Source organism: Sinohyriopsis cumingii, chromosome 12, assembly GCF_028554795.1.
Source record: "Sinohyriopsis cumingii isolate HCF-2022 chromosome 12, ASM2855479v2, whole genome shotgun sequence".
NCBI lineage: Eukaryota > Metazoa > Mollusca > Bivalvia > Unionida > Unionidae > Sinohyriopsis > Sinohyriopsis cumingii.
In genome coordinates this window covers 2,435,665-2,447,705 of record NC_142972.1, presented here as the reverse complement: position 1 = coordinate 2,447,705, position 12,041 = coordinate 2,435,665, and the positions used below count along the sequence as shown (strand labels likewise).

Genomic DNA, 12,041 nt, shown 5'->3' with positions numbered 1-12,041 from the left:
CCACACATAAATGTTTTAACAAAATGTTTGAAAAAACTCTTTATCTCAGTATGAATACAGTCATTACTCTTTATCTCAGTATGATACAGTCAGTACATGACAAAATATATGTTCTGATGCATGATATGTAAGCGCTAAATTTTGAAGATGTCACACAAAATTATTTTCAAATTTAAGAACTTCTTTTTTATAAGTATAGTAATACAGCTGTTAATTATATTGGCACAGAATGTAAAGCATCAATACAAATCAGTCACTTTTGATTTAAAAAAATATACAATGAAAAGAAAATCTGTTATTGGAGTAGATATATGGAAATATTTCATTAATGACAATGCAGAATGTCTCCAATTTACAAATTAAATATTCCCATATATCTATTCAAAAAAATTTTTATACTGTATGCAGATGCTTTTTTCATCAAAAAGTCTTAAATTCTATTTGTCTTTTACAAAACATTTGACATACAAAAATGGCACCAAAATCTTCCTTGTGTAGTAGAATAATAATGATGTATCCATGCATTCGTGTTTTTATAAATAACACTTCCCCCACAAAATTAATGAATAAGATAATGAATTTGCATCGGACACCAAAAGTATGTCACTGTGACCTTTCCCAGAATTCATTTGAAATTGTCTTTAAAAAGTTTACTGATGACTCAGAAGTTGTTATATCTTGTTAATTTCTATTTGCTGACAATTATAGTTTTTTTAATCCATAATTTTTTTAGTTTTATCTTGCAAGTATTAACCATTGTTACAGTTAATGTTGCAGTCACATGCTCTTTATTTATTATTTTGATTGGATTCAACAAAATATGTTGTTAGTTCATTTTAGGAGCCTCTTTATCTTGATATTCCCATTTGAAATACAGTAGAGATTGTCATACTTTCATGAATTAATATTTAAAGAAATAACTAAAGCAGTTAGATAAAAGGTATGCCTATGGGGGCCTCAGAGAGTTAGGAATTGTTCCTGGACCATCATGAACTTGCAGAGTTATGGAAAAACATTTGATATACTGTATTAGCTTGACTATAGTTGGAATATATCTAGTGATTCCAACAAAATAGCCCAAAGAAAAATCATTGACGTTTCTTGCACTCCAGGTAAATAATCACCTGTGTTTTTGTTACCTTTTGTCAGTCTTGCACTCCAGGTAAATAATCACCTGTGTTTTTTGTTACCTTTTGTCAATCAGTATAGAACAGAAAAACGGAAACAAAAAATAGATATAATAACCATCATTTCAGATCTACTTACTGATGATAAGACAATTAAGTTTATTTAGTAGTGACCAATTACACATTCCCCAAGGAGACTTAAGAGTTATTTTCCCTTTCCAGTACATCAGAGATCACCATGGAAAGAGTAATCCATATTTCAAAGCAACTTTTTGATGAGTGCAAACTAAAATAAGCAGAATTTTCTTTGTTTATCAAAATTTCTATTTACTATAAAATGGAACCAAATTCTTAAAATGTGTATTTCAGTTTTTCAGATGCATTTGAATGAACACCCTATTGAGATTAATGCATTGTTTATCCTGGCAGCCTTTAACCTGATGCATACCAATTTAACTGTAATGTCACCTCATAAAATGTGTTGATTAGGATATTGTTTGTAACCAACCCATTAAAAAATACAGTCAGATGACAGAGATTGTTTTCCAGAGTACCAGATTCATATTCAAGAGTGTGTTGGGTAAATAGGTACATGTTAGGTAAACAAGTGTATGGTGAGTAAACATGCATGTGATGATATTTTACATAACATTACCGTCTGTATCTTTTCAGTCCAAACTATACTGTCAGTACAGACATATCAAGTCACTGTGGCTACAGCTTTCCCTAGAGAAGACAAAGATTCTTGCTAAACATGAAGAGGTAATACTAGAAGATAATTAAGACAAGATACCCCTTTTGGCCCATATGAGATAGTCTTTAGGCCTATGTAAGATACCAGTCTTTAGGCCCATATGAGAGTCTTTAGGCCTATATAAGATACCTGCCTTTATGCCTATATAAGATACCAGTCTTTATGTCTATATAAGATATCAGTCTTTAGGCCTATATAAGATACCAGTCTTTATGTCTATATAAGATACCAGTCTTTAGGCCTATATAAGATATCCGTTTAGGTCTATACTTATTTCTTGAAGGATATCAACATTGAATATCAAAAAATATGAATCTATGGATGGATGTACACATACATTCATACATACATGCAATTTCTAACAATTATTAAGCCACATATATAATTGCCAATTATTGTTTCTGTACACATGCTGACATACTGTTTTCAAAGATTAGAATAATCTAGTCAACCCTTCAGCAGTTTTTCAGTTCTTAATTTACTTGCAAGAAATTTGATGAGCATGATGATGATTAAGATAATAATAATGATGATAATAATTTCATCTTCTTCCTCTTCCTTTTAAGAAAAATAGAAAGAATTGATTGTAGAAAATGTAATATATAAAATTGTAGAAGATGTAAAATATTTGCTATGTACAAGTGCAATTCTGGACATGATACAGTACATTTGTACTTCAGGATACACAATATATGAAATTCTGGACAGGTAGACTGAAAACTGAAACCACAAATTTATTCAGTACCCATGTACAGCTAGATGGACTGAAAGAAAGATGAACTGTCCATAAGACACCCTATAGCCTAAAAAGAAATAATAGAGAATTAGTCTGTGTACAAAATGTTTAATTAACAACTATTATATGATTAATCAGCAGTACTTTTTTATATATCTTTGGCATTCCTAAAGTCTCCCCCTCCACTGTGTAAGGTTAGTTGCATTAAACAGGTAGAGAAGCATTCAGTATCTATGAGGTGTAATCCCCAGTACATGTACTACTGAATGACAGAATTGTCAAGGCCAAAAGGCCAACAATCACTGTGTATGAGGTGGAATCCCCAGTACGTGTACTACTGAATGACAGAATTGTCAAGGCCAAAAGGCTGACAATCACTGTGTATGAGGTGTAATCCCCAGTACGTGTACTACTGAATGACAGAATTGTCAAGGCCAAAAGGCCAACAATCACTGTGTATGAGGTGGAATCACCAGTATGACTGACTAACATAACTGTTAATGTAGAATTGCCAATATATTGAACCAGAGTCACCACAACTTATGTTTGTTCATTGATTGGGGACAGAATGCACTAAAAATGCTGCATGCTGAGAGGGAATAATTTGATTAATATGCAGCAGAGAGCCCCATGGAATAGACTTGCATGTGAGGAAACATACCCGCAGTTCTGTTAATATCAGCATGATAACGACAAATATTTTAAGCAAACTTAGAAAGATGAAATAGTACCACATTAAGGTATAAACACAAACAATTATGAATCACAAGAAATTATTAGTTATGTTAAGACACATGCCATGATGTTCACTGAGTGTTCACTGTTCAAGGGCCATGCCTAAATTATATCTTTGTGTAGGTGAAAACAAGACTGTAATCATTACAAAGTTATATAGCATTAACACTTTCGTGCTTTTGGTAACTGTGAGGTGATGACAGATCAATTATAGGTCTGTACTTACCAGAATATTTGCATTGTATAATGCCTGGGGTGCTAATCTAGTGTACCTAAAATGGCACATTGTCAAAGGGGCCAATGAGGTAGTTTTATTTCCCCTTTAATTGCCTTGAGATCCCATGATATGGATTTGGTCATGTGATGAGTCAGTGAATGGTCCAGTGTCAAAAAGTCAGTACTTTGTGTTTTTCTCGAGTTTTAAATTATCATGATTCCAGTAATTAACAGCCGAACTTTCATGCAAATTTTAAATTAGCATGGGGCAGAAACTTCCTCTACCATTTTAAAGGTCTTGTACAGTCATAACTGTACTGTACTTCATTGTTTCATCGTTTTTGAGTGTTGTCTCTTGCACAGCTTTGCACAATGGCAGAATCGGGACAAAGTCAAAGGTATCCTGTCAATACGGGGCATGGACTGTTGCAAGAAATATTGCAGAATAGAGCCAAGCAGCATTTAGCTCATAAGGCCAACGATTTCTCCATCACAGTTGCAACAAAATGCAATGATTCCCAAGGGGGAACAACTATGCAAAATGATAGCCCTGTAGTGGCATCAAAATAAAGGAGAAATCCTGCATCTACAGATAACGGGAATATGCCATTACTGACAAAGAGTTCATCACGTGACTGTGAAATCTCAGAAGAGTAGGTGACAGAAAATGTGACATCTGCACAACAATGGCAGCGCCCAGATGACAGTCTTATTGAACAACAAGTGACCCACAATCAAGTGATGTGGGACTGTCAGCTTGAATTATTGATAAATTTGTCAGCTATGGTAACAACTTTGAAGTCACAAGTTGACAGTCTTAACAGAAACCCATGGCTGATATGCTGGTATTCGATGGACTGGCATGGAAATGTGTACAGACAGAAACAGTTCAGCATAAGAAGGGAAGTGATCTTTCTAACACCATTGTGAAAAGTGAGGAAGATGTCGATAACTTCAAGCATGGCCTTCAAAAATCAGTAACATCACCACCAAATTTACTCCAGAAAATGAAGGAAATGACATCCTGAAAGAACTCTCAGACATTTATGAAGTGCACGAACATTGTGGGCCGCCCATTCAGGAGAGCTTGGCCAAAGTTGTGAATGCAGGATTCAGGGCTCAAAGAGCACAGGATAAATTTAAGGACTTGAGCGAAAAACATTTAAGGTCACAAAATTGCCAGAATTTAAGTGTGCCTAAAGTAAATCCCAAAATTTGGGCAAAAATGAACAAAGCTACAGATCAGATGGATACCAAGCCCCAAAAGTTTCAAGGAACTGTTACTAAAGTTAGTGTTGCCTTTCTCAGGCTCTTGGATAAATTACTACATAATAAGTTAGACACTACACATACAGTTGTAAATAAACTGCTTGCAGATGCTGGTGAGGTATTGTGGATGCTTTCTTCCACATTCTGTGACATGTCTCATAAGCGGAATGAACTGATCAAGCCAGATCTCCATTACAGTTATCAATCTCTCTGTGCACCCCAAAATAAGGTAACTGACCTCCTGTTTGGAGATGATCTTACTACAAAAGTTAAAAATATTACAGATGCTCAGCAGATGGGTAACAAAGTGTCTGGAAAGTTTTCAGCTTCAAACATTGGAAGATACTCAAATTATAAAAATGCTCAACCAGGAACCAAGTCTTTTTTATTTAAGATGGGGGCCAGGTTCCAGCCCTATCAATGGAAACCATACCAATGGGGACCACAGAACCTCAAAAAGAGACCTTACAACCCCTGTCAAGATTTGTGAACAGAGGTAGTGTTGCATGTTCCACAAAAACTGGAAGTAGCAGTTTTCCCTTTGATGAGAGCAGTTTCTTTCCCAGCCTTATATAATACACCAGAAAATATTGTTTCTGGTAAATTTAGTCGGTGTGCTAAAAATTAGCACAAGATAACTTCTGATGCATGGATTTTATCTAATCTGAAAAGTTATGGACTCGAACTCGATAGCAGCCCAGTCCAAACTTGTATTCCAAAACAGAGAAAATTCTCTGACAAAGAATCCACTGTAGCTACAACTGAAATTGATAAACTGCTGTAAAAGAGAATACTGGAGAGAATAAAGTTTGCCCATGTAAAGTACTTGTCTTACATTTTCACTAGAGAAAAGCATGATGGGAGCATCCGGGTTATTCTTAACCTGTATGCTTTCAGTGTACATGTGGTACATCACCATTTTAAAATGGAGACATTAAAAACAGCACTGACCATGGTTCGCAAAGATTCTTATTTTGCTTCCATTGACCTGAAAGATGCATATTACTATCTTCCAGCTGACATTGCTTTTCACAAATATTTATGCTTTCACTGGAAAGGACAATTGTATCAGTACACCTGTTTACCAAATGGACTGGCATCTACACCACGAGTATACACCAAAATAATGAAGCCTGTTTTTTCTTCCTTGTGTAAAATGTGTTATCTCAATGTTGTCTATTTGGATGATAGTCTTCTTCAAGGTTCAACATACTAATAGAGTGTCAAAACAATGTGTACCATACTGCTGCATTATTGGACAATTTAGGATTTACAATATGCCCAACTAAATGCATTTTGCAACCTACACGAACTATTAGCTTTGTGGGATTTCTCATTAATTCAGTAAATAGGATGGTTAGATTGACTGAGGGAAAGGCACAGACATTGATTGAGTTTTGTGAAACAGTACTGAAGCAGAAAAATGTGACTATTCGTGATTTAGCACAATTAATAGCCACAATGGTTGCTAGTGAGTCAGGCTTAGAATATGCCTCACTCTACTACTAACCTTTGAAAAGGGAGAAAGACAGATTACTGAAAATGCATAAAGGCAATTATGATGCATCAATTTCTCCTTCCAGTAGTGCTAAAGATACAATTGAATGGTGGATCCAAAATCTTAAAATCAATTTTAAGCCTATTTGCAGAGGTAACCCAGACATTATTATCAAAAGTAACAGTTCTCTTATAGGATGGGGAGGGGTAAATGAGACATATGATGTTAAAACTGGTGGTTGTTGGAGTAGTACTGAGAAAATGATCCACATCAATGTTTTAGAATTGCAGGCCTGCTTCCTGACATTAAAGTCTCTTTGTGGATACAAATATAACTTACACATTAGGATCTTCATGGATAATACTGTAGCTGTTGCCTACATTAACAAAATGGGAGGTAGAAAGAGATTACTAGATCAAATGGCCAGTGTCTTGCCACCATCTTGAATTCATTTCAGATTATCTTGTAAATCTGAGTAAGTAGAGTTTTCTTTCAAGAAGAAAGCAAAAAACGTGAATCTCATGAATTTTTTTAAGCAATTTTCCCACTGACCAATTTTTGGGTGACTGAGCATCGTATAGTTGTCTGGTCCTGGCTGATCTGCAAACACCACAAGAAGGGGAATACTGCTACAGTTTATCCATGACACAACAGAACATTTAGCATTAGAGTGACCAATACACCAGCAGAACTTAAGAGTTTGTACAGTAGACAAAGCAGCACAGCATGAAATCCACTTGATAGAGTCTGGCAGATTCCTTCTTTTGAAGTGTACAGTAGTATTCCAGATGAATTAAAGTTCCACTTTCATGACCTGGGAATTCAGCACTATATCAACATGGTAACAGTATAGCTTATGCACAAGTCCTGAAAAGACTGTCAGACTCCAATAAAGTAACAAGAAAAAAAAAATGAAATAAATGATGAGAAGACAATAAGCAACTAAAGTCTATTCACTCTCCACAATGGTCACTTGTAACTTATGAATCTCTGGCATTGCAGCACATATCCCCTCTCCCATCTCTGACTGGCTGACTGTTGGTACCAACATTGTCAGCAAAACTGATCTTGTATAAAAGACCTGATAGGAATCCATTATTGTGTAAACATCATTTAATTTCATGCATTGTGTCAGGAATTTTTTTTAGACTGTTCATTAATTTACAATTGCAGATGATATTTGATGGGATTCCTGAGGATTTCCATGAACTCTTGACACCAGAACTTGGGAAGGATCTTAAACAGTACCTCCAACATCTGCCACTTAAATGCCTCATTCCCCTCCTGGAGTTGATGTTTGAGTGTATTGTCCTGGTCATCTCTGTCCCTCAGAATCCAGATGATGAGGATTATGTGGATGCCAAAGAGAAGAAGTAAAATATTTCCCTTTCTTTATCTTTAGTTAAATTAATTGACCCTAAGCACCCACCATCCTTGATAAGTGCTCTATTATTAATATTTATAACATCAAGCATTTCCAAAATTTGGTACAGATTCATAGGACACAGTAGCTTCAGTAACTTTCATTGGTCAGCATTACAGACATGAAATAGAAACCGATTTCAATTGACTCAGCACTAAATAGCCTACTTGTGTTGCTGTGCTGTAAAATGCTAAACAAACCAGTCACAAGTAACTAAAAGAGAATGCAAATTCTGCAAAAGTTCTTAAACTAACTTTGAACTTCTTTTTTAATATTTTTGTTGTTTAGATTTGGAGACTACCTGCAAGTTCTTCTTTATGACAAAGAGATGGATGTTCCCCTTCAGTTAGAAAACTTCCCTCAGAAAGTCTTGTCTAAGTACTCTGTGTCAACATGGGAGCTGACCTACAGGACCATGCAGGACAAAGAAAGATTAGGATACAGAAATTGATAGCATCTGAATATGAGAGCTACATAATCGAACCATAAAATACATATTAGCAAGCTCTAGAAGAAAATTATATGTAATGAACAAATGATACCATCAACAAACTGGATGAACACATTGTAAATGTAGAGATTGAATTTAAGTGTCGGACTAGTAAATGAAACAATCGTTAAATATGAGATAAAAACTGCTGGAGCCAATAACATAAATGTAGATCTGGATTCAAAAATGAACTTTGAGAAAGTCAGACTGTAATGGATATTAGAGATGTTTTTATATAGACTCTTTGGATGAATGACAACTGTTATACCTCATGTATAAAACTGCCTCCATAATTTCTGAACTTCTTTTTACTACATTTGTTCTACAAACATCAGAAAATTTCAATTTAATATACATGCAGTATTTACTAGAATTATGAAAAATGGTCAAAAATGATGAAGATAAATTTCAGTCAAACTCAGCAGTGTCAGAAAGTGCTTTTATTTGTTGATTATTTAGTATGCATGATTTAGGATATTGGTTTACATATCATTCCAAAAAGAGAAAATAGTATTTTTGTTCCATATGTCTATACCAATGTTAAACTTTTTGGAAAGAATTTTAAATGTCTTTTGTTCCTCACCTTCGTTTTTGCATATGGGATTTTATTTTTAATACAATGGAGTTACCAGTAATTGATGTTTTATTCAGACATGTCATTGCTGTGAACAATTACATCTTTGTGGCCTTCCAAGATCCAATACATATATAAAAAAATCCAATTATGTTTTTTAATTTGACTCATCCAGATTGAAAGAGAAGAAATAATCTTGTTTAAAATTGTACCTTTTTTGATATTTTTCGTTACATCTAGTTTAAAATATGCCATTGATAATACTTTATATAACAGATCAATAAAAATGTTTATACTACTTATCTGTTTATACATAATAATGAATATTAAACCATAGAATGCACATAATGTGATATTGAATTACTCCACATATCTTCTGAGATGTATTTCAGGAAACTGTCATTAATTTTTGCAAGTTGAATTATGTACCTGTTATGTAGTAAGTTGTGCAAAAAGTTGTCTTCTTGTTTGTACATAAATAAGGAAAAACTGATATGTTGATGTTAATTTATCAAGTTTACCAGAATTATTGTCTTAAAGGATAAAACAATTTCAAGACTCAATATTTAGCGTATCTAATGAATTTGTATTTATTGTATAAATATAACAAGTGTATCCTGACTTATAACAAATATTATGTGACCCCACCCACCCACCCATGTATGGGTAGATGTAATGGATATTTAAATTTCCTCATTATTGCCTTTTGTTCCCCAAAATGATCTGAATCAAGTTTATAATTTCGTGTGATAAATTGTAGATGCATTCCATTAATATTATGTGTAACATCCATGCTCTTGGATATATGCTGCAGTAACCTACATTGATTTGTGATGAAAAGCAAATATGCATAACTTTTTGAATGTATTGAATTTCCCTGGATCTTGTGAATGACTTCACATCAGTTCTTTTCATAAAATCTTTGTATTTTGTAATGCTTTTGTTGAAACATGAGGTAATATAAACATCATGTTATTTGCTTTAAATTTTCAGATGTACTAACCTTTGTTTTTCACCAGATATCTGGACTAAAATACACTTTATAGTTTTACATATATGTCTTTATGCTTCTGTCATCAATGGTCATCTGTCATGTCATATTTTTCTGTCACAAATTTCATTTCCATGAAAGAACTTTTAAAGAACTTAATAAATTAAAGTAAAATCAGTTAAATGCTTATTATCAAGTTTGATCTGAGAAGTTTCTTCCAAATTATACATAGTTATTTCCCCTTTTTATTTAAAAACTTGGCTTTATAGTTGCATCTTTAAAATATATTGGATGACAAAATATAGGTTTAATTATATGTAGTCTTTGCTACTGTCAATTAGTTTAATGAGGGGTTTGTGGGTAATTCAAGTGTCAATTAGTTTAACGAGGGGTTTGAGGGTAATTCAAGTGTCAATTAGTTTATTGAGGGGTTTGTGGGTAATTCAAGTGTCAATTAGTTTAACGAGGGGTTTGTGGGTAATTCAAGTGTCAATTAGTTTATTGAGGGGTTTGTGGGTAATTCAAGTGTCAATTAGTTTAACGAGGGGTTTGAGGGTAATTCAAGTGTCAATTAGTTTATTGAGGGGTTTGTGGGTAATTCAAGTGTCAATTAGTTTAACGAGGAGTTTGTGGGTAATTCAAGTGTCAATTAGTTTAACGAGGGGTTTGTGGGTAATTCAAGTGTCAATTAGTTTATTGAGGGGTTTGTGGGTAATTCAAGTGTCAATTAGTTTATTGAGGGGTTTGTGGGTAATTCAAGTGTCAATTAGTTTAACGAGGGGTTTGAGGGTAATTCAAGTGTCAATTAGTTTATTGAGGGGTTTGTGGGTAATTCAAGTGTCAATTAGTTTAACGAGGGGTTTGAGGGTAATTCAAGTGTCAATTAGTTTATTGAGGGGTTTGTGGGTAATTCAAGTGTCAATTAGTTTAACGAGGGGTTTGAGGGTAATTCAAGTGTCAATTAGTTTATTGAGGGGTTTGTGGGTAATTCAAGTGTCAATTAGTTTAACGAGGGGTTTGTGGGTAATTCAAGTGTCAATTAGTTTAACGAGGGGTTTGTGGGTAATTCAAGTGTCAATTAGTTTATTGAGGGGTTTGTGGGTAATTCAAGTGTCAATTAGTTTATTGAGGGGTTTGTGGGTAATTCAAGTGTCAATTAGTTTAACGAGGGGTTTGAGGGTAATTCAAGTGTCAATTAGTTTATTGAGGGGTTTGTGGGTAATTCAAGTGTCAATTAGTTTAACGAGGGGTTTGTGGGTAATTCAAGTGTCAATTAGTTTAATGAGGGGTTTGAGGGTAATTCAAGTGTCAATTAGTTTATTGAGGGGTTTGAGGGTAATTCAAGTGTCAGTTAGTTTAACGAGGGGTTTGTGGGTAATTCAACTGTCAATTAGTTTAACGAGGGGTTTGTGGGTAATTCAAGTGTCAATTAGTTTATTGAGGGGTTTGTGGGTAATTCAAGTGTCAATTAGTTTATTGAGGGGTTTGTGGGTAATTCAAGTGTCAATTAGTTTAACGAGGGGTTTGAGGGTAATTCAAGTGTCAATTAGTTTATTGAGGGGTTTGTGGGTAATTCAAGTGTCAATTAGTTTAACGAGGGGTTTGTGGGTAATTCAAGTGTCAATTAGTTTAACGATTGGTTTGTGGGTAATTCAAGTGTCAATTAGTTTAACGAGGGGTTTGTGGGTAATTCAAGTGTCAATTAGTTTAACGAGGGGTTTGAGGGTAATTCAAGTGTCAATTAGTTTATTGAGGGGTTTGAGGGTAATTCAAGTGTCATTAGCACTCAAAACTACACTCACCAGAGATTGGATGGTCCTTGTGTTCAAACTTCTCAGCTGGATTCTTTGAGTGAAACCTGGTCAGAACCAAGTTGCCATATGTCGATATAATTGCATTATGTGCAAAGAATTAATTGCCCTCCCCCTTTCTTTTTACTGGTAAAACTCCATCAACTAGGAGTTCTGAACTCACTTTTGTTGGGCTTTGCTGATAGCTAATTGCTGCCTAAATCGGCTTTAAAAATGAATCATGCTTAAAAATTATTTGGACGGTTTAAATGATCATGCTGTGCGTTATATTTATGCAGTAAAATCCAGCTTCTAAGAAATGTTACCGCTGTTCACAAACTTGTCTGTAATACATATGGCTTAAACAATCTCATTGAGATTCCAAGGATATGAAATGACTTTTCTTCTCCTAGACAAATCTAGCATCTCTTTGGTTTA

General features: G+C 34.4%; 1 protein-coding gene across 1 annotated transcript in view; it reads left to right on the top strand.

Moving 5' to 3' along the window:
* The window catches only part of LOC149785920 (E3 ubiquitin-protein ligase rnf213-alpha-like), a 427,433-nt gene extending 417,012 nt beyond the window's left edge, over positions 1–10,421 (top strand). The window contains exons 87-89 of the mRNA XM_089978087.1: positions 1,800–1,889; positions 7,509–7,708; positions 8,047–10,421. Coding sequence (XP_089834213.1) covers positions 1,800–1,889; positions 7,509–7,708; positions 8,047–8,209 — 453 coding nt within the window. The 3' untranslated portion in view covers positions 8,210–10,421. The remainder of the gene's footprint in view (positions 1–1,799; positions 1,890–7,508; positions 7,709–8,046) is intronic.
* Positions 10,422–12,041: the final 1,620 nt, after the last annotated feature.